The 23,828-nt window shown below is 35.5% G+C and overlaps 1 protein-coding gene across 1 annotated transcript in view; it reads right to left on the reverse strand.

Annotated features, from left to right (window-relative positions):
* Positions 1-11,265: 11,265 nt before the first annotated feature.
* The window catches only part of LOC131029043 (probable polygalacturonase), a 69,953-nt gene continuing 57,390 nt past the window's right edge, over positions 11,266-23,828 (reverse strand). Inside the window, exons 3-5 of the mRNA XM_057959442.2 lie at positions 13,501-13,746; positions 12,395-12,548; positions 11,266-12,210 (exon numbers count right to left, since the gene is read on the reverse strand). Of these exons, the coding sequence (XP_057815425.1) occupies positions 11,685-12,210; positions 12,395-12,548; positions 13,501-13,746 (926 nt within the window). The 3' untranslated portion in view covers positions 11,266-11,684. The remainder of the gene's footprint in view (positions 12,211-12,394; positions 12,549-13,500; positions 13,747-23,828) is intronic.

Raw genomic sequence — 23,828 nt, forward strand, 5'->3', positions numbered from 1 at the left:
GATGTGAAGAGTTTGTTGCTTGATGGTGATTGTCATGGTTGATTTTGCAGGTTTCTTGTTTGAGAATGAGAGCATGGTGAAGATTTATATGGTACATGGATGGTTAAGGGATAGTTTTCCGTTGTTTGTGATTCCTATGGATGTATTTACAATGAATGATGTCAAGTGGGAGAATGTTAGGAATAAAGTGTCATCTACCTTGTAAATCCTATGACATGGTTCCAACATCCTTGGAAAGTATCCTAAGGCACTTAGGATGTATTGGGAAAATAGTTTGTAATATTTAATCCTCACCATTGTTTGTAATACATTCATAAGGGGTGATGAGTTACACTAGCAATGGTAAAAGTGGGTTGTGAACACAAATATTTAATATTGTTTTCCCCACTTATGGATGCTAAGAATAAGATATTTAATGACTTGAGAAAGTAGAAAAAGAGTGACCTGTGGGATTTTCCAAGTGGGAGTATATTAGAGGCAACATGTGTCTCTTGGTTTTCAATCATTTATTACATTTAATGTAATGTTTATCTTGTAAGTACAGATTTCCACGTTGGAGTGAAGGTATTGGAAGCTAGACCAATATATTTTAGAGCTCTGTGGAGACATTCCAAGGCTTGTGGTTGTGATTAATGAAGAGTATTATTTTGGAACCTTTATTGGTGGTTTTGGAGCACTTTTCATTCTATAAATTCAGCCTTTGGGTGTAGATTTCATGTGTAACAAAATAGAGAATATTTGAGTGTATTTTTCTCTACAAGAATGAAGCATGAATGGGAGGAATAGGGAGGTTGTTCACATGTCCATAGATGTTTCTCTAGTGGATGAAAAGATGAGAATGGAAGTGATTGTATTGTAAGCACTTTTATTGTTGTTAATACAAGCTTGTCCTCTCTTCTTGGTGGGTTTTTTTCTCACAAGGGTTTCTCCAGGTAAATCGTGAGTTATATGTGGATGTTATGTTGTTGATTTATGCCTTATTGTTGTTAACTTATGCTGATGAACTAGTCATTATTTATTGTTCTTATAGGTTCGCATAAAAAGTTTATTAAGCATGGTTAACAAACTGATTTTTTCCATCATAAAGAAGAAGGATATAATCATGTGTTTTCCACAATTAAGGAAACATAATTTTAAAATTTGCATATGAGTTTCATATTTTCATGTTCCTACTATCCAAGCCTGTAATCTCATCCTTTGATAGAGAGATTGATCTTTCACAATTTTTGGTATTGAACCTATTTATTTTCCAATAAGAATATACCCTGAGAGATTCAAATCCATTAGACTCATTCATCAACCCAAATTTGTCAAGGGAATTTGATTCTTTTTCAATTAGATCAACTTCATTAGCAGGTTTGTTCCTACTCTTGTTGTGAATATTAAGGCTATATAAAAAATGCTCAATAAAATATAATCAATTGAGTGGGCAATGGAACCAATTGAATCTTTCAAAGATATCAAAAATTTCAAAATATCAAAGGCACATTTTTTGGTAAGCCCAAATTACTCTAGGCCTTTCTAATTATTTTTATTTGCATCCTTTTTATATTATATCTTTTGTCACCCAGAATAATGAAGAGGGATATGAGTAGTTAGTGCCATTTTTTAGTACATGACTACAAGAAGATGAGATAAAATGTTTCACGGTGGAAAACCATGCATATGAATTGGTCAAAGCTATGAATAACTTTGGTTCATATCTTATAGGTGTTAAAATTATAGAATATGTCACACCCTATTGTGAAATTCATATTTGCATAACGAGAATATTTAGGTATAAGATGTCATTGGATAAACAAAATCCAAGAGTAGTATATGGTGTTATTGGCCAACGCTTTGACAAAACACAATATTGTTATTGGCCAAGGCTTGGAAAAGTTGATGGTTGTTTCCAATTTGGAGGTAACAGAGGTAAATGGGTTAAATATATAAGATATTTTTGTTAGGTGAAAGATAAGTGAAAATCTTTGGTATAAGGATAAGATTTTTTATCTTAAAAAAGATGAATTGTCCACCATCAATGCATGAGAATCAAAGGAGAACCCTTAAGCTATGATCATAGAGATGTGTGTTGATCCAAAATGAATTGATGTGGAGAAACTATGAAGGTGTGTTTTTAAAATGTCTAGAAGGTGTGTTGATGCATGTCATGGGAATTTTAAAGCTTGGACTATTACCCATAAGATCCTTAGTGATGGATTTTAATGGGCCATGTTATTTAAGGATGTAGTACAAATGATTCAAAGGTGTGATGCTTGCCAAATATTTTCAAGTAAGAAAAAATCTCTTAGTGTGCTTCCTTGGTACCTCTCATAGTTGAGGAACCTTTTCAATAGTAGGGGATTGAATTCATTAGAGAAATATAGCAATGAACATAATTGAATCCCTATAGCCATAGGCTATTTTACCACGTGGATGAGGAAAACCCAATCCACAAGGAAACATCTAAGGTGGTAGTAAATTTCCTATTCAATAACATAATAACTAGTTTTTTGTAGTAGATACTAAATTTATAGTTGATAATGTTATGTAATTCAAGTTTCAAGATATACAAAACATGTGCTCCAATTTTGGTATAAACTTGGTGCACTCTTCTTGGTACCACCCATAAAGAAGTGGACACTCTTAGTCAAGTAACAAAAAATGATGAAGACTATAAGGAGTTTGGACCAAAATAAGAAGAGGTGGGAAAACAAACTATTGTATGCTTTTGACCTGATACAATCACTTCCAAGCAATCTATTGGAAGAATTCCATTTGAATTATTATATAGGGCACAAGTTAGGATTCCTATCAGAATAGAGTTGCGTCTATATCATTTGTTGTAAGGTATGGATGATTATTAATTTAATGTGGTGTCTCTAAGGATCATGGAATTAACTAAATTAGATGAGCAACAAAGAGCTACCCAAGATAGAAACTTGCAACATAAGTACACAATGAACGATCTGCACCATACAAATACATCACCAAGAGAGTTCCAGGTTGGTGATATGGTTCTTTTATGGAACACAAATTCAAAGGATAAGAGAAAACATGGGAAATTTGACCCTTTGTGGCTGAGATGTATGAGCTTAATGTTACCATCTCAAGGATTTAGGTGGAGAGTTAATGGAGATACATATACATAGTCAACATTTGGAACATAAATTTTTGAGTGATACATCAATGCTCCAATTTTGACTAATGATTTCAATGATATATCTTCCACATTTCACTAGATATTTTTCGGGTAGTCTTGACCCTTGTTGGTCAAGATGGTGTATTATGGCCCTATTTAATCCCATATTTTATTTTGATCATCATGAAATTTTGTGATGTAATACCGTAGCCTTCTTGATTTTTACTATGCCTATTAGAGGCACACATCCCAAAGAGCCATTATTGGGATGTTAAAATTTTGAGGGAGTTGGTTGTTTTACTCTCAATTCCAAGGGCATTCTAAGTATGTAGTTTTATTTTATGTCACAAGCCCTGGCATGGACCTAGAACCTTAGGTTCGAGTTTGATTTCCATGTTCCTCCCTAATGTCTACCCTTCGTTGGTTTTCTTTGGTGCCTATCGAACATCAAGTCCTAATGTGAACCTTGCATTGGGCCTCCATTTCCATTCTACCATTCTCCTCCACCCTTTGTTCCCCACTTGTTCAAGGAGGTTAAGGTAGTGAAAATACTTCCTACACTTATCTTCAGATGACGATTATGCAAAAAAATTCAAAAATTTACAATAGTTATATAAACAAAACAAAAATAAACATAAATACCTTTCATACCATAACATAATGATCTCTCTTTTGATGGACCTAATGACAGCATTGCCTGGACTATGGTTGCTTGCAGGCGGAAGGGGAAGTCTTCTCCCCTGCCCCAAACCACCCCCCCCCCCCCCCCCTCGTTGGGGTTTGGGTGGCTCTCCCCCACCTTGAGTGGGGTCTTTTTTATTCTTCGGTTGGATAGGATTCCTTGCTTGTCTAACTGTGTTTGTTTCTAACAGCCTTTGGGTTGTTGTTCTTTTTTCCAACATCATCTCTCTTGATGTTGATTGTTGTGTGTTGATAGTTATTTACTATGTTAAGGGTCAGTGCCCTAGTTAAAGTTGCTTTACTAATAAAAAAACATAATGATTTATGTGGGAAAAATCCTTTTGAGATTAAAAACCTACACTCTAAAAGTTGCCCAATATATTATTCAAAAGATAGCAAGATTACAATATACTTGCAAAGAAAAATCTGACAGGAGCATAACCGACCAAAAAACTAGAGGCAACTCAACATCTATAAAATTGTCACACATAACCTCAATGTCAAGCACCTAATATATAGGACATATCATACATGAAATTGTCAAATTGTATTTACAAAACCATGAGCTAAAAGCATCCAAAAAGTGGTGCATAACTAATCTCCAATCAAATCTTTCCTATAATGTGTCAAAACGCACACCAACACATATAACTCTTCCTAATAGCTCTTTTTGTGTTTACACATTTTCCAATTTGGGAGACCCAATTTTTGGAGATCATAACTTTTGATTTGGGAGGTTGATTGATGAACTATTTTGAACAATTGGAAATCTCATGAAGTTCTCTATAAACCTATAACCAACTTTACAATTTATGACTACTTTTGGGCCCAAAATAGCTTCTAAGCGCCTCATACTAGACTTTGAAACTTTTAAAAACGAAAATTTTATCTTGAAATCCAAACATGATCTTGGATTGAAACTTGGCAATGATATTCATATGGAAATTCTATAGCTTAGAGGAAATTTTCAGACTCATTTGTGCTCAAATGTAAACTTTATATAGATAGTAAGGTTGTGACATCTTTTTACTAACACTTGTCTCCATTTTCACTTCCTCATTGGCCTTGGGCCTCATCGTGGACTTGAAACCTAAGGTTCCAAATCCAAATTTCCCTCCACATACCACCTTTTTCTCATAAAGACTCCTTAAGTTCATTATCAAACCTCAAGTCTTTGAAAGGAATTGGAACCTAGAACATAAGCTTCAAAGCTCCAAGCTCCTCTTAGAACCCACTTCCCACTTAGCATTGCTTCCATTCCTTGTCAAACTCCAGGCCTTGAAAGAGACTTGGAACCAAGAACCTTAATTTTTGGTTCCCCATTGCCTCCCAACTTTTTACCCTTTCCATGTGCTCATCTTTGAACCTTTTGAATCTCATGCCCCAAAAGGTACTGAGAACTAAGGAACCTTATGATATAGTTCCAAGCTCTCTTTCAATCTCAACCCACAACACATCCATATTCCCTAAACCTCAAACCTTGGACCCTAATAGGAAATTGAACCTTAGGTTCTCACTCCAACTTCATTCCTATCCCTGAATTCCATAACCCCTTTGGCCCAAATCCCTATTTCTTCCTCGCTCTTATGTCCTAACATATATTTCTCCTAGGTCCTAGTTTTGATTTCCTCTTGGGATTGATACTTTCTAATCTCTTCATGGTTCATCTTCTTTCTTTTTTGATATAAATGTCCATTGTTCACTACTAAGTTCCAAGTTCCTTATAGTACCTTAGCCCCGTTGATATAATATATACTTTTTAAGGTTCCTATTTCTAGGTCCCTCTAGAAATTGGGACCCATGTGGCACCTCCTTGGTTTCTATTTCCAATAATAAAGCACATGTTTTTAAATTGGTTTTTGTGCACCAAAACAATGACTTCAGGTTTTCTCCCAACAACTCACCATCAATGCATTTGTTTTCCCAACTACCAAGATTCAATATTCCTACCTTCTTTATATTTGAGATGCCCATTTTAGGCAAGATTCTTCCTCAGATGCAAACCTTGGCACCGCTATAGTACTATGGGTTAGGGTTTTGCCATGATGGGTATTTTGGTGGGTTTTGACTTCATTTCCAATCGGATAGTGCATGGGCACAAGTGGAGGAGAAGAATAACATAAAGATGATAATTCAAAGAGAGATTTGTTCTCGGTGTAGCTATAGGAAGGAAAAGATAACATCAAATCTGTATTGATATTATGGTGAGTTTATTTCTCAATTTCATTTCTCCATTGATGTATGTATTCATGCATAAATATATTTATTTTATGGAATATTTCATCAACACACTTGTTGTGAATATAAATGTTATTTGATGAATATGGCTAGATTCTAATCTTATCACATTCCTTATGATAGATCATTTCATGTTTATATATAAATTTGTGTAGTTCATTGATGGATTACTAAGTATGTAAAACTGATACTATAAATCATTAATGCACTTGAATGATTAGATTAGTCATTTTTCTATATTTCCTCTTGCATTTATTTCCTTGTCAATTGTGATTTTTTTGTCTTAAGATTGGCACCATTTCGATCTGTATTTGTTCTACTCGCACTAAAATTGAAATAAATTAAAAGAAAAAACTTAGTGCAACTCATTTGCCATATCAAAATAGGGTAGGAATTCCTATCAATATTCATCAATAATTTACACCATGGATTGTGTGGCTTGCCTTCCATCTTGCAATCATTGCATTAGTGCTCAAATCAGCTATGTGCAAGTCCATGAGGGAGTTAATTACTCTTGGTCCACTGACAACTTGGCTTCAAGACAATATATTGGGTTTAGTTGTCACCATATTGGTTATCTACTTGTTTATTTAAACCTTTGGGAACACCCTTCAAATTCTAAGTTAAGCTAAAAGAGGAGATAAAACATTCTCATTTTTTTTGCCTTCAACCATCCATATTATATGGATGTGCAGTTTGTACAATCATTGTGACGATACTAGCCTTGATAGTGAAGAATTCGTTCTAGGAGGTGGAGCTATGTTTTGGGACCCAACAAGCTTGATGGAGCCGAAGAAGTTCCCAAAATAGTAACTACTCAACATCATCTATGAGAATGTATAATTTATGAAAAATATAAACACCAAAATCAAAAATTATCTATAACACTATGAATCGCTCAAAAAACTAGCCCATATAAAAAAAATTGTCAAAAATATAAAACTAGTACAATCCAAAATGAAGCCTTTGAAGTTCAGTACTAAAAGAAAATTTCAATGGAGGGGTGCAAGAATAGAGGGGAAAGTGATTATGTCATGTTGATGTCATAAAAGGAATATTCCAAAAAGCCCCAAAATATTCTTTGATGTTGTAATATGTCAATACTACCATCAAAATTCGCTAAAGCAACTCTAAGCTTCCAAAATTGTTGATTTCAAATTTATAATCGGCCCTAAGCTTCCAAAATTGTTGATTTGAAATTTTTAATCGCCCTTTCCATTACAAGAAACCACTTTTGTGAGAAAATCGTGATTTTGAGATTGTAGTGGGCGGTTTTGTACCTAGAAGGGCAAAGAAGAATGGTGGTGGGTCCAAGTACAACCACCTCTATTAGTGGCTAGAGGAGGCAAGGCTTAAAGCCATATGTTTGTCATTATCAATTGTGTTGCAAATCACCACAAGCAATGATGGTGAGGTTGTAGGTAGTTATTCCCAACCACCATTACAATAGTAATACTAAGTAAATACTATGCATGTGTGAGCCTATGTAGTACTACACTAAAAAAGTACTACATAGTATCATTTATGGGGTTGTATAGCTCTTAAACCAAAAAAAAAATACTTCATTGAAAAAATTTATATGAAAATGGTGGTTCTTGAAATATATAAATGTGATAGCATGGCTGAATTTGACCCAAAGTAATCTAAGTCCCTACTAGATCTAGCAAGCACCTCTCTAATGAAACCATTTACAAATTAACCTATAGTGTCCAACTAAGATGCAACAAAGGGAAAATATGACTTCATCGACTTCTCTAAACTTGATATTGAGCCCATATTTGCTATGGGAAGCTCCTAGAATGCACTCATAATTGATAAGTTAGAAAAAGAATCCCCAAAATTAATTTATTTCTCTTAAGTTTTTCTAATTATCCAAATAATTTGATCAAGAGAAGAGAATAGTCAAATTTTCAAGAGAAACCATAATCTCTAATCCTACTTAGGACATCATCACTGCAACACCATGTTAGAACTTTTTATGAAAAAAAAAATCTACCCAAGGCCAAATGTTTGTAAGTGAATCACAAATTGAAATTAATAGAATAATTTTATTATATTCCATATTATGAGACAAGTTATAAAGAGTAACACATACATTTTATTTTCAAACAAGCAACTCACAACAAATTATCAGGTGTATTCCCGGATGTTCATCAGCCAGCAGTGAGAAGGGTAGGCATGAACCTCGTAGTTGATATTCGACCCTACTCTTCCCACCCATATATGGGCCTCATCAAATAATGAATCGAGGAGATGACATTTCCAAGAGTTATGAATTAACTCTCCATCAATAAATGAGTTAACTATATCTAATTGAGACAAATGTTGCCTTGACTAAAAAGAGGTGGAACCTAACTACTATTAATCAAGGATTGATGAGGTAGTGGTGGAACCTAACTTCTTGAATCATAAGATAATTTTAATAATGGTAACCTTGATGAGGTTTAGCTATAGAAGGCCTATTTGTTGACAATTGCAAATGTTTATATCTATAATCTTATTGTTTTACCTATTGTTGGGCATTTTATCATTTTGTTGTCTTAGGGCCTTTTATCATTAAGAAAATAATGAAATTTTACTCTTCTATTGTTGTTATACTTGAATCACATGATAGCTTGAATTTGATGTCTTCTATGAATGTCTCAACTTGAATCTTATTGTATGTCAATATAGACTCTCGTATCCTTGGCTACATGCTTGACCAAATGAAGCAAGCAATTTGTAACATGGAACCTGGATTAGAGTTCTATGATGAGCATATTAGGCTTATTTTGATAGAGATGTATAAAATCAAAATCCCACTTCATATGTTCTGAGTTCTTGTAGGGCAGTTTGTATCTTTGTGATCTCTAGTTGTGGCATTGACTAGTGGGCATTTTGGCCTCATTGATATGGTTTAAGCTTTGAAACTTTAAATCAAAGAGCAACGCTCAAGGGGAGTTATTGGAAGTCAGTCCATGAACTGGACTCATGGACATTGCTTTTATAGCTTGGTGAATCCCAGCTTATAAGTAAGAGATATTTTCCATAGCAAGTCAAATTATGATATTGCTATCAGGATTCAACTGTGCGGTTTTTTAGTCAAACTCATTGACCCATGATTCATGAGTAGTGGTTCACAAGAACCCATCTCTCATGAGAATGGTTGGCACACTTGGCACTCATTGCATCTAGGTGATGCTCACAAGGGTGAAGCATTGGTCCTTCTCGGGAGGTCACCCATCCCAGTATTATTCCAACTTGAGCGTGCTTAACCATGGAGTTTCCTCCAAGGTTAAACCTACTTAGCTTGCAACCCCATTTGCAAAACCTTCAGCAAGTGTTGTGCCTTATGAACCATCCATTATAGAGCCCCTTAAGCTCATCAAGTGATAAGTAGGAGATATTTTCCACAACAAGTCAAATTATGTTATTGCTATTAGGATTTAACTATGTAGTTTTTGAGTCATACTCATTGACCCATGATTCATGAGTAGTGGTTCACAAGAATTCATCTCTCATGAGAATGAATGGTACACTTAGCACTCATTGCATCTAGGTGATGCTCACAGGGGTGAAGCATTGGTCCTAGGATTGTTTCAATTGTGTGAATTCCAAGGATGAATCTAGGTGATGCTCACAGAGGTGAATCCTAGCTTGCTTGATGATCCTAGGGTTGTTTCGATTGTGTGAATTCCTATGTATTTGAAACCCTTGGAGACTTATGGCAGATTATGCAAATTGTGCATGTTGTTGGTTCTTGGGTACATCATTTTTTGGTTGGCAAAAGAGTATGATGTAAGGAAGCAATCTACCGAGCATGGATGACAACTTAATTCTCCATGAAGATCTCCACCCGTGGTCACATTTGGTTGACAAAATATTGCTGTTGATACACATTGCTTGGATGACATAAGTCAAAAACTAACTTTCCATTTAGATTTTGTTCAGGACTGACCCTCGATTTGAAAATCGTTGCTTTGAATGCACCTTTGCTACGAGTTTTTGGTTTGGCTTCAGCAAGCGCATCATGATCTTTGGAGACATGTTGACTTGTTATCTTAAGCTCTCATTTGTTAGAGGTAAACGTTTCTCATTTCTGCACTCGTTGCGCTCAAGAAATTGTATTTAAAAGGCAATGTTGATGCCAAGTGTATATTAAACTGATTTGGCCCAATGAGTTATTTTTTCTTATATCCTTCTGTTATTACGTTGGAACCCAATGTATTACCAACTTTGCCATTGTCGAGATCTTTAAGCATTTGACACATACATAATTAAGATTAATATACTCATTTTGGGATTTTTCGGGTATTGCAATTATTGTATATAAAAATATGAGATTTCTACCCCATTTCATCAAAATGTACATTGACCAACAGTCTTAATTTATAGAAACATTATTTTTTAACTATTGATAGCCTACAATTATATTTTATACTCGCGGGTAGTGTTAATTGAAAATCATGGAATTTTTTACCACCACAATGCCTATATTGGATAGAAAAAAATTTAAGGGAGAAATGAAGACTTGGGAACCCGAGCATACAAGCAAAATTGTAATGTATAAATAAGCAGCAACTTTGTAATTGTTAGATTGTGGAATTGGCTTTACAAAGACCATTGCCATGTCTCCTAATTGGGCACCAAGTAAAATGGAAATTATGAATTTTGACCTGATTGCTTCTTTACGATGAGGTTTGATTTCTTTTTGTTACTATAGTTGCCTAAAGTTGCACAAATGTTGGCGATGTGTGAATTGTTAGATAATATTGATGAGTGAGAATGCAATTGATGATTTCAGTTTACCAGAATATTTTGGTTTTATTTCATTGCAAATAATCTCTAACCTTCTCATACATCACAGCATGAAAATTACTATGAATTAATCACAATCCGTGATACAGTGTACCTTGCAGAAACCATTTACAGGGGTCTTCAGTCTTTAGTCCTCGATGGTTAAATCACTTTTTGGATCTTCTTGTTTGTTTTAATTGATTGCCAGGCCACACTCATTCCTGTATGTATTGACTAGTAAGATTTAAATTTCTCATATATTTTCCCATGGTGGTAAAGAATTTCATGAAAGTATCTCATAACAAATTATTAAACTATGATGCTAGCCATAAGAATGCTAAATGAGATGTAACAATATTAAACAACCAAATTAAGTTCGTTTCCATGCAGGACAATAATAATCTTTCAGAGAGATTTCTCACAGATGTGCATTACAGCGATTCATGTACCACACAGGAATTCCTAAATTAGCATAGAAATCAAAAGTGATTTTTTATACAACTCTGTAATCTGATGACAGCTACACTAGAAGCTTTATACACACTTTCCATCCAACGGTAACTACACTCAAGTAGGCATTGGTAAACATAACAATTCCATTACATCAATCCATTTACATGAAATGGAAATAAGCACTCCAGTGATTCTGGAGACAACTGTGTACATTCAAGAAGATTCAATTGTGGAAACTAATAGGCTCAACAATGATTACAAGAAGATTCAGTCCCAAACATCTGAATCTTCAAAAATAATTGGACCCCGTCAACGAACTTCTGAATCTTTGATTGCCATTAGGCTTGCATGAAAAGCAACCCACAATAGGCCGTGGCTTAAAAAGAAACTCTCTAAATTATTCTCAACAGATTCAAAAATCATAGTCTATATTTGACTCATTAAATGCTTTTGCAGGTCGAACTAGTCTCCCATTGTCATCATATAGTGCCAAATTTTCACATGGCCTTGGAAATATGTTTCCTATTGCTTTTCCCTGAATGTAAGTACACTGAAAAATATTTTTCTTCTTGTAACTCACTCCAACATTCATATCCCTAAATTCTACATTTTTTACAGGTATTTCCTCACGACCATAAATTCTGACAGGTACACGCACCTCCGTACCATGCACACCATGAAAGTATAAGTTCTCAACTGTTGGAAGAGCATTTGGGTCATATTTGTCATCTGGGTGTTCACCATAGTCAGTTTTAATTACAATTCCAACCCGAAGAGTGTCAAATTTTAAATTTCTGTAATATATATCACGCACATAACCCCCTCTTCCTGGGCTAGTTTTAATCCTCACACCACGTCTTGACTGCCACACAAGAATATTTTCAACTGTGACATTTGAGACACCTCCTGACATTTCACTCCCAATAGATACTGCTGCACTGTAATGAAATGATAAAAAATTATGAGTATAAAAATAAATAATAACTTCATGATCCTAGAAACTGCATATAGCTGCAAAATCAGTGAATATGCAGAAGGAAAATAAAAAATTAAGGGAAGAATTCTTTACAGAAATGCAAGACAAGCTATGGCTTTGCATCTCTGCAAGCCATTTTACCTTACCTTACTCTGGATCGGAGTATGAGATTCCGGATAATAATATTTGCAGATGGTCGACCATATGATATTCCATACTGATCCCAACCACTTTTAATTGCTATGCAATCATCACCAACACTTATGTAGCTATTTTCAATGATACAATTCTGACAAGAGTCTAACAGAAATAAAGACTTTAGTACCTTTTCTATCAAAAACAATTAAATGAAAAATAAAAAATGTAGTAGATATAGTTTCCTGCTAATATGCATAATCTCTTTGCCGTTTTATATGAAGAAAATTAAGGTATCAAAAAAAAAATCAGGAAAATGCAGAAATTAAAACAACTCACAATTGTTAGCATATATTGAGTTGTATTTCCTAATTTTGAAACACAAATTTAGTAAGATAAGATTTCCCAATGAAAACATTTAACAAACTATGAACTTCAGAATTAGAAACCTGTTAACTATATAATGTGAGTGAATAATAGAATAGGAAAAGAATCGTAAATTAGTTCCATATGCCTTTAAAAATTAGGATGACATCATATGGAATTGTTCTTTAATCTTTTTTTTTTAATCCCTTGCATTCCTTATCTGTCATTAAAAAACATTTAAAATCAAAATTTCTGTGAAAAAAAATTAATGTTCTAGAGTTGCATCTTCCTTTTAGATTTCATAGAGCTTGGGAAATACTTAACTGCTCAACCTTAGAAACAAATATAAACGCTTACATGATCTTTTGGAATTACAATTAAAATGTCCCAGAGCAGATTGGAATGGAAGATTAGCCTGGTGGCAGAAGAAGAGAAAATGGATATAATATTTACTGGCCTTCGACATGATCCCTACCTTGACTCAATCAATGGACGTGCATATGTTACATACATTCTCAGAATTAGGCAATCAATTATTTTAGACAAAGCAAGATAAGGGTAATAAGTTAAATACCATGATATTTCTCTCAAAGATGTAGTCTATTTGGGTTAAATTTGAAATTGAGAACATCAAACAGAGAGTATATGGGCATTGGTTAAAAATTTGTGTGCAATATACAGAAATATCCAAAGTAAAATTACAGAAATATTCTTGCATGCAAAAGATAGAATTCTAAAGAAGATTGTCTACCTGGATCAATGCCATCTGTGTTTGGAGCATCCAGAGGAGCCAAAATAGTCAAGCCACTAAGGAAAACATTTTTACAGTCATATGGGTGGAGTGTCCAGAATGGAGAATTACGTAGTGTGATATTTGTAATCTCAATGTCACTACTCCACATGAACTGCACAAGTCTTCCTCTTGTATGGTTCATCTGCTTTTGTCGAAACTTAGTCCACCAACTTTGCCCTTGGCCATCAATGGTCCCATTGTAACCTGCATTGATTTAAGGCATCTGTAATTCTCTTTGCTCAATTTGGGGACGATATAAGGCCACAATTCATGGATCAAATATAAAAGAAAAATACAGCATACATTATTACAGTGTACAATAACCAGGATGTCAAAATATAATGCCTTCCTGCTGAAATAAATATCCATTGCAAACCTGCTATGGTGAAAAAGTGAATCAACTCTGGGGGGCAAGTAATCCTGATTTAAAATGCCTGATGATAAATCAAACACAAATTCTCTGAAGTTCATAATGTTAAACACTATCAGATATATCCTATAACCTAGTTAGACATTTAACATATAACATATCAGTGTTCAATTTCAGATGGTTAATGAATTAATGAAGATGCAAAATGATATGTACTTCATTTTCCTATCATCCAAGTTGTTATGTAGACACCATGAACAACTCACAACTTATCATGTTATATGTTAATGATGGTCATCATGTGCTCTGATTATCCAACTTTTATCTCGTATGCTCATCTGCATCAAACATGTGTCCAGGGCCCAGGTATCTGTTGTTGATGATAATCAAACAGGTTGGAGGTAGAGAAACTTGAAGTTTGTATCAAGTGTTCTTACTATAACACACCAATTTAATCTAACCAATGTATCATATATATTTATAGTTATACAAATAATATCATGATGCATATGCTGTATATTAGTGGTTATGGAGTAGCTGACATATCGCACATGTTTCCCCAAGTTAGTTTGGGACACTCTGATATGTGTGTGTGTGAGTACGGCTTTAACCTGTCCTAATCTTATTACCCTAATGCTATTTAATATTTATATAGGTCTCAAGTCATATCATTATCAAGAGATGTTCGGTCATCTCTCATTTTTTATTCACTCTAGCTCTGGTAATTTGCCACCCTTGTGTCTCAAGACAGGTTCTAAGATGAGTACCCTGCTCCCTCAGATTGTCAAGGCGAGTGCCCTTAATCAATTATATCATGACTCATTTTCCTAAGTATATCATCAGAATGCATATTGGCCCTACTGTGGTGGCACATGATGATCATGATATTGTTGATTATTTTGCTTTTAGATTTGGCATAGAGGTGTGACACCACTACCCTCTAGCCTCACTCTGAGGTTATGGCTATTTGAATCTTTACTTAAATGGCATGGTTAACATTTACCAAATTGGGTTAGCTCTACTTATGATTCTATTGTTTTAGTAGTTAGTTTTTTTTTTCAGCTTAGGGTTTTTTGCCCTAATACTTTTCTATCGTGATTAGATGTATGTTTTGAGTCCAACTGACTAGTTTGGCCAATCATTTGCCTGATAAGCTGTTGTTTTGGTTCATGGTACAAAGAGATATATAAGAATAAAGACTGAACTAATAATGCATTTAAAGCGCACATATTTATCATACCAAGTTCTTTACCCCAAAGAAAGACCAATACATCTAGAAACGATACCATTACAAATTACAACATGCTTTGCCATCAATACTTGCTGTTGCCAATATTATTGCCATAACAAAAGCTTCAAAACTCCTGTTTGCTAGGTAATTGCTTATGCTGCAGGGTATTAGGGGTAACTTCTCTAGACGTGCAAGTGATCCTTATTTTGCCAAAAATGTCACAGCACTTTTATTCATCAATGTTTTAGATTGTACACTTGCACCTGCAGTTGGTCCCATTAATTTGGGCTAGAAATCTTGCCGAGTCTTGTGTATTTTCCCTCAATTGCTAGGTTGATAGTTCCTTCAGCTTAGGGTTTCAATGATATAGAGTACCTGTTCTCATCTCCATATGAGTGAATAGTGATTCCCAACTGTCTGCTGAAGTGGCTAGGCCCAGGATTTCTGAACATAGGATCCTGAGAGATAGATTTACTGAACATAATATTAGCAGGGCACTTGGGAATATGCACCTTTAAACAAAAAGCTCTCAATGGCACCAACCCATCAGGAGAGGGAAAACCTAGATCTCTAGGTCAAGCGCCCAAAGGCCCTCTCCAACAAAGGAGGAAGGACAGCTTTTAGTGCTTCTGCCATCATAAAAGAACAACTTGACAAAGTAACAAATTTTCTCAGGGTACAATGAAGGATGGTGGCTGTTGTGAATAAGTTTCCTACAAAGTGACTTATCACTTGTGTCTAGTGACTTAAGGGTGGTGACTGTTGTAATATCACCCACTTTCTGGTTCAATATTTTGTTGTAAGAAGTTTGCAGAGTTATTTTGCAAACAATGAATGTGTACAACAGGAAGAGTCGATGCAGGGGAGCAAGGTTAAGGGGTTAGAAAGTGTTCTCAAGGCCAAAACCTCTGCAACAACCTGTGAGACAGATGTGCTACTTGAAATATGGTTTGAACTTGTGGAGACAAATCCATATTGAATAATGAAGAAAGGCCTTGAATAGTGGAATTTGATTTTGGAAATTTCCCAGTTTTGTCGATGTAAGAGAAAGGCCTGGGGTATACCATTGCAAAAGATATAGCATTCAAAATTGTAACATGGACTAGAGCATCTCTCACCTGAGGTATACTCCACTGAAATATACATTGGGTGATGGGTGTGTGCAGGGTTACCTTCCTCACCTTCAACCGTGAGAGAATTATTTGCATTTATTACCTGTGGTAGAGCCATACTGTAGAATTGAGGATCATGAGATATGACTAAACTTTAGCTTTCTTTCTTCTACACTGATAAACTTTGAGGTGCTTGATTGTTAAAAATAATCAATTACAAATACAAGAAGCCCTATCATGATTCATGTGAGAGCACTCTTCCCCAGATTTCATCAGAAAGGAGGCATGTGATGATTGAAAGAAATATCACACCTGAGCCAATTGTTGCAAAGAAGGGACGTTGTGGAGGTAACCCAGGATATCATAGTTTGAGCTGCATTTGAGCATGGGGGATCCTAAATTCCTTTCAACCATACATGCACCATTAAATTATTCTTTTAAAATTAAAATTCATGAAAATTGTGTATTCTAGCAATTAAATTAGCTTGGGTTGGTTGATTTTAGTGTAGACTTGAATTAACGGTACTGTAAGTCCCTCTATAAAAAGGATGAAACACCATAGACAGTTCCTCAAAAAGGCAAGGTTTGTGATGTTGCAGAGTGGATCAAAAGGATGGGCCAATTCCACCATCTTTACCACTATTGCATCCCAAATGCTGGATCAGAATGGTTAAGCTTTTGTGCAAAGTTGGTGAGGCTTCAATTGTCATAGTTATGATAATGATAAAGGGAGAAAGGACAACTAAATAGGAAACCAGAAAAGAATGTGATGTCGAGAAAAAATTATGAGAGGAATGGGAAGTAAGGCTGGGATAGGGAACTTTGGGATGTTCTGAAATTTGGAAATTGAGTAAAATCTTAAAATAGAATAGCATTGGAGGATGGCAAATGGAAGGGGAAATAAGGTAGTAGGGTAGGAAAATAAATATAAGTAAAAAGCTTATAATTATATAAAGAAATATGGTTGGAGGGTGGGTGAAGGTGTGAAATGCAGTTTGATGAAGATAAATTATAACTTTAAAATTCAAAAATCTGATGCTAGGTGGGTTATGTTAAGAGTTAGCTTTTAAGACAATAAGGTGGTGATAATGAGGGCAATTAAAAAGGATAAGGCCAGGATATCTCAAAGGACAAAAATTCACTACCTAGAAGTGGCATATGCACACAGGACTTATTAAAATGATTTATAACTGATCCTGGCAAGGAATCAGGATATGAAAAGGCAGTGGAATCTTTGTACAAATGACTAGGACAGCATTAATATGGTGTCTGAATCATAGTTACCAAAATTGGCAAAAGACAATAGGCCTATGTTTGTGATTTTTTAATTTCTACAGTTTGACCTAGCCATTGACCAATTTTCACAGTTCTTTGGTAGAAAGTAGCAATTTTCCAAAAAACACAATTTTCCCCAAGAGATCATGATCTTTGTTTTTTCTGGATTTTCCAGGTTTTTTCTGTTTTTCTTCCTGATCTTGGCAGTAATTTTTATGTATTTGTTTATTTTTAACCCCCTCACCCAATTCTTTTTACCAATTACTAGATAATATATTTTTAACTTTTTGTTTGTCAATTTATTCCCAAGAAAGACTTTTGCTACTATAGTCTGACTAATGGCATATTTGGCCAAAAGGTCAGCCACACATTTTTTGTGTCTCTTTACACTTGCATATGCAGTACTTTGGAACTTTGTAAGAGTTGGATGGATAAACATCAGGGTGATATAGGTTTTGATTACCCTTCCAAATCAGTATGAGTAAGTTCTAACTTAGATACAATATGGACACATTTGGAAAAAAAACCATCTATTAGGAGGGGACCCTTGGAAGGTCCCTACTTGTATAAGATATAGACATCTTGGTAAAGAGCCAATAGTTAGTAGGGATCACTTGGAAGGTCCCATGTCAGAGGCATTCCCATGTGTGTCCCTTGGAATGTCCCTAGCAGACTAGCAGTCACTCTTACTCAAATCATAGATGAAGCCTCAATGAAATAAAGCTGCAGGGAGGTAGAGGAGGAGTGAAGTGACAATTTAAGGGAGACATGAACTTGAATATGGACAGTAGTCTAATAGAAGGGAGTGCTTCAATTTTACCTAGGCCAAGTTCCTGTATGTTAGAAGCAGTAGCACTGCTCTTGAGCCTAAATTTTTTGCATAAGGATAACTGTATTGTAAAAGCCTACATTGGGGAAAATTACTGATCTTAATAAATATTTGGTTACATCAGGAACTTCCTATGTAGTGTGGTTCTTCTCTTTGAGATTTTTATGCATTTGGTTATTTTGGTTCTTTTCAAGCTTTTACCAGAGCAAGAATCTTCACTTGGAACCATTTTGTAAATCCATATATAACTCAGAATCAAGGTTAATCTTACAGCCACATAAATATCTATTGGAATATCATATTGAAGCAGTGCCGGTGCCATTCAAAGGAGAATTTAACTACATTTTTCATTCTTGTTGGATTTGATGTGTGTTTGATGTCATCTCAAGATAACCTCTAGTAGTTACATTAATAAAAATTTCCCATGTATGTCGGTAACAATTACAAGGCAAGGTAACCTACTTAGCACACAAGCCCCTCAAATCATTAGTTAGTAAGGAGGAACAAAGAATTTAATATTGTTTCTACAAGGTCATAAGTGACTTCAAGAAGCATTGAACCTTTGGAAATGAATTGAGAGAACTGCCGTTTTCTCATAGGAAGCAGCATCCTATGCTGCCATGCCATTTTCTTTTTGTTAAGAGGCCAAATTGAGGACCCAAACTTTGCGATTTGGAGGAGAGTTGGATGTCATTTTTAGAAAGTGGTCATCATGAGTTTAAAGCACTTGGGATATGACTTCAACAAATTCACCTTTCATAACTCCGGGTTTATGTAGGAAATGTTGAAGTAATTAATGTATTATTTAATGGTCATTTTAGTTGTTTTATGTTATTTAGCTAGTTCCAATTGGAAGCATCTGATCTCCACATAAAATGGCATTCCATATGATTTTCAAAATGTGCAAAACACAATGGATTTGGATGAAATTTTCAGCATGAAATCTTCATGATCTTCATCCCCATTGCTGTAAAAACGCAAAAAATCGTCGTGTTTTGCACATCTGGAAATTTTTTTAATTTTTTTTCCAGTGCCATTGTATGTGGAGATTAGCCCGTTCCGTTTCTATTTCTGCTCTTTAGTTTACAATTGTTTCATTTAGAAAACATTGTTATGTAATTTATTATTTAAGGAGTCTCTTGTCTCCTTAAATCAATTACCATTTCATGGTATCAGAGCTAGATCATTTTTTGGCAATTTTTATTTTTTTTAAATTTGTGGTTATTTCCTAAACCATTCTATGCAAGTGTGTTTAGATGTTTTTTGTCGATTTTTTTCCAAAAAAAATTGTTTCTTAAAATTGCAATTTTGTTTTTTGAGGTTTTTCGCGGGCTAGAGATCTCTAAAATGCCGATTTGTTTGAGGAAATCGTGGTTCTTTTCCCATTTTTGTTGCACACAGGCGCGTGAAAGTTTTTTGGTGAAATCACACAGGTATTGTACAAATCACGAGGTATTTTTTTCATGTCTGAAAATCGAGGGCATTCTTTCCACGTCGGCTCTGCAAGATCGCGCAACAGGTCCTGCGCATAAGTGCTCTTCTTTTCACACCACGAAGTGCAGTCAGTTCAGGGGTTTCTTTATCATGCACCCAGATATCTTTTCCCCACGTGAAGAGTCCTCTTTTTGTATCCTTCATCGGTTTTTTTTTGCAGCAGCCGACCTCCATCATTTTTTTCCTCATGGATACTGTTGTTTCTCAAAGTTTTTACCTATGACTAGAGGTATTTTTTATTGTGGCTAGGGTTTTGAAACCATTTTTCTGCTCTTACCCTACAACCTAGGGTTTCCAAAATTGTGGTTCTTTCTTTCACGACCTAGGGTTTTTCAGACATTACTGGATTTTTTCTGCAAAGGTTTTTTGACTGATTTTTGTGACATAAAATCAGAGATGTTTTTTTTCTGAAGCTCATTGCCTCAAGATCTGTGATAAGGTTTTGACTGCTAATGACCAGAAAAATCAAATTTTCAAAGTTTGTTGCTGATCTCATTTTGCGTGCATTGGAAAGCAAGAGGGATGGCATCGTTGACCAATATCATGATGGAAAGAAATCAACACTTCAACGGCAAAAATTACAATACGTGGAAATAGTGCATGTTCATAATTTTCAAATACTGGTGCCTTGACCAGACTGTTCTGAGTAAAATTGCTCGTCCCTTGGTGGCAGGAAAAGACCAAGACAAGTTTGATGACTGCAATCAGGAAGCAATTATGCTCATTAAGTTGTCAATCACCGATGACATGCTTCCACAAGTGTTGTCTGGCAAGACAGCTGTAGTGATTTGGACACATCTGAAGGATCTCCATGAAACGTCAAACAAGGGCAAAGCATTCTTTTTAAAGAATATGTTGTTTTCAATCATGATGAACAATAAGATGTCCCTACAAGAGCATCTTACGAAGATTAAGGATATTTGCAATCAACTAGAGGCTATTGGTCGCAAGATGGAAGATGAGGATATGGTGGTTATCATGTTGAAAAGCTTACCACGATCCTACAAACACTTCATTGAAACGCTCAACACTACATCCACGAATGTTGACCTGAAATTTGCTAGGCTATGCAACAAGCTTTTGCGGCACGATAGATGGAAACAGCAATTTGAGAGTAGCAATAAATCATCCACTGCAGAACAAGCGTTTACTACCACAACCAAAGATAAAGGTAAAGGCAAAGGCAAGTCCTTTCCACCAAAAGGATAAGGCAAACCTGAGGACAACACTAAGAAGGTCATCACATGTCATTATTGTGGTAAGCTTGGCCATATGAAGAAACAATGCAAAAAAAGGTTGGTAGATGAGAAATCCAATCAGGGAAGGTCTCAGCAGAAGGCCCATGTTGCAAAGCATACTTTGCAGGAGTCTACCTTTATGCATTTATGGCCCCACCAGACCATGTTAAATCATCTGCCCGGTACATTGATTTTGGAGCTTCTTGGCACATACACACAAAAGAGATTGGTTCACGAAGTACAAGGCTTGCTTCGATTCTGTGATCTTTGGAGGAGGTGAAGAGTATATAGTTGTTGATAAAGGCAACATTCAAATTACATCTGGTGGGAGGAATCTCATATTTCTCAACGTATACTATGTTCTGTGCATGGAGCTCAATCTTCTTTCTATTAGTCAAATGATGCAACACTATCCAAAATTGGATGTCGTCTTCAGTGCACGCAAGTGCCACATTGTTGATAAGGAGTCCAAGAAGACAATTGCAGTTGGCCTCAAAGATCATGGATTGTACAAGCTAATTGATACTAGAGAATCTCAGGAGATTGCAATGGCTACAAAGAGTTCTTCCATAAGCAGACTTTGGCATTAGTGGTATGGGCATCTCAACCCGTCATATCTCTCTCAGTTGGCTTGGGAGAATCAAGTAGAAGGCTTATCGGAGATTCAACAGTAAACCCATGGTGTATGTAGAGCTTTCCAAGCACGAAAGCAACATCGAACTCCATTCTCAAATGGACAAACTTGGAGAGCATCCAAGGTCTTAAAGCTTGTTCATGTAGATGTTTGTGGACCAATGAATATGCCATTGATCACTAATGCCAGGTATTTTATTCTATTTGTTGATGATTTTAGTGGAAGAATGTGGTCGTTTTTTCTCAAAGCAAAATCAAATGTGTTTAATGAATTTCATAAGTTTAAAGCATTAGTTGAAAAAGTGTTAGAACATCAAATCATAACTCTTAGGTTAGATAATGGGGGTGAATTTTGTACCATTGAATTCACAAACTTCTGTGTTAAACACGATATCAAGCGTCAACTTGCCACACCCTATACCCCTCAACAGAATGGTTTTGTTGAGCAGAGGAACCAAACCATTACCATGTTTAAGGGGGACCATGGCGCTCAGGGTGCCCTGGTATAGACAAGGGTGCCCCTTGTCCTCTCAAAACAAGGCAAACAAGGTTGGATTTAGGAGGGCACAATCCTAGGATGGGGTCCACTCAACCATGCAGCTAGGTGACATCAAATTTGAGGTAAAAAGAGCCAAAACTAACCTAGGGGAGAACTAGGATAAGCCACGGTAAAGTAGGGGCACAAAAGATGGTGTAAATCGTAAAAGGTTACAATTTACAATGCTACAGCTAGAAAACAAGAATGTGCCTAAGAAGTTTTAGGCTAAGGCAATTTATACTGCAGTATATCTTTTGAATCGGTCTCCCACACAAGCTGTTAAGAAGATGACTCCCAAGGAAACTTGATCTCAGAGGAAACCAAAAATCAGCCACCTCAAGGTTTTTGGTTCGACTACATATGCTTGAATTTCAAATGCAACGAGAACAAAACTGGATTCCAAAAGTCAAAAGTTGATGCTTACAAGCTACAGTGACAATCATAAGGCATATCGACTAACTAATGTGGACACTGATTGTCTCACATTCAATAGAGATGTGGTTTTTGATTAAGAAGGTGGGCCTTTTTTGCTCTCTTCTCCCATCCAGCATCCTGAAGATCAGCCTCTGCAGACGAAGGATGTAATGTCCCTTTTTGGCTTAAGATATAATTAAATAATTAAAAGCATGTTTAATTATTTAATAAAGCCATTAGTGTAATTAATTAATATTAATCCTTTTATAAAAGTACATCATAAGGATAATATTATATAGTTACTTAAGTGACTTAATAAAGGGGGAAATCAAATTAAGTCACCTTTAATTCAAAGTGAACTAAAAGAAAAGAAAATGAAAAGGCAAGAAGAAATGGAAGGCCAAGGAACATTCAGAAAGTTATAAAAGAGCATTGAGAGGATTGTTGGAGCATGTGGGGTTTATTCATTTCTTGGTTGTAACCTTGTGAGGTTCTAGAGATTTGGACTTGGTCCATATCAGCCTTCCTAAGGACGAAATCCCTCTTGCAGAAGACTAGCTATGGAGGCGAAAGATCTATTCTGGCTGGGTGTTTGCTAAAGATATCAAACATATCTGTTGTTGGTACGTGGATTTCCAATCCTACTATACATCCTGTATCTATGATTGGGAAGTTTTTAGTACATCCAATCTTTCTATAAGTTTTGTGGCTACGATTGGAAAGATAATTTTGTTGTTTGTTTTTTGCTGGAGGTTGTAATGAACCATCTATTTTGATGACAATATTCATATAAAAATTTCAGATTGCTTTCCTAGTTTGTTAACATATGGTTTACAGTAAATTTTGTGTGCAAAGATATTGGATGAAAGGAAATTAGTTTTTCATGCAAGCTGTTTGTTTAAATACCTATGGAATGTTTGGTTAAATCTGGAGCAAATATCCATAGGGATATTTCAAAGGATATAGGTGTTAGGCTTCCATTAGCTCCACCTAACGGGAGGGATTCTGATGATTCTGAACTTGAAGTTGTGGAATCTCCAACGCATGACATTGTTCCACCAAAGTTACCTCAAGATAACCTAGATCAACATCCAAATGATTTTATTCCAAGCAGCCCAAGTCATGTTGATACACTTGATTTGGAAGTAGATG

This window comes from Cryptomeria japonica, chromosome 2 (assembly GCF_030272615.1).
Source record: "Cryptomeria japonica chromosome 2, Sugi_1.0, whole genome shotgun sequence".
Lineage (NCBI taxonomy): Eukaryota > Viridiplantae > Streptophyta > Pinopsida > Cupressales > Cupressaceae > Cryptomeria > Cryptomeria japonica.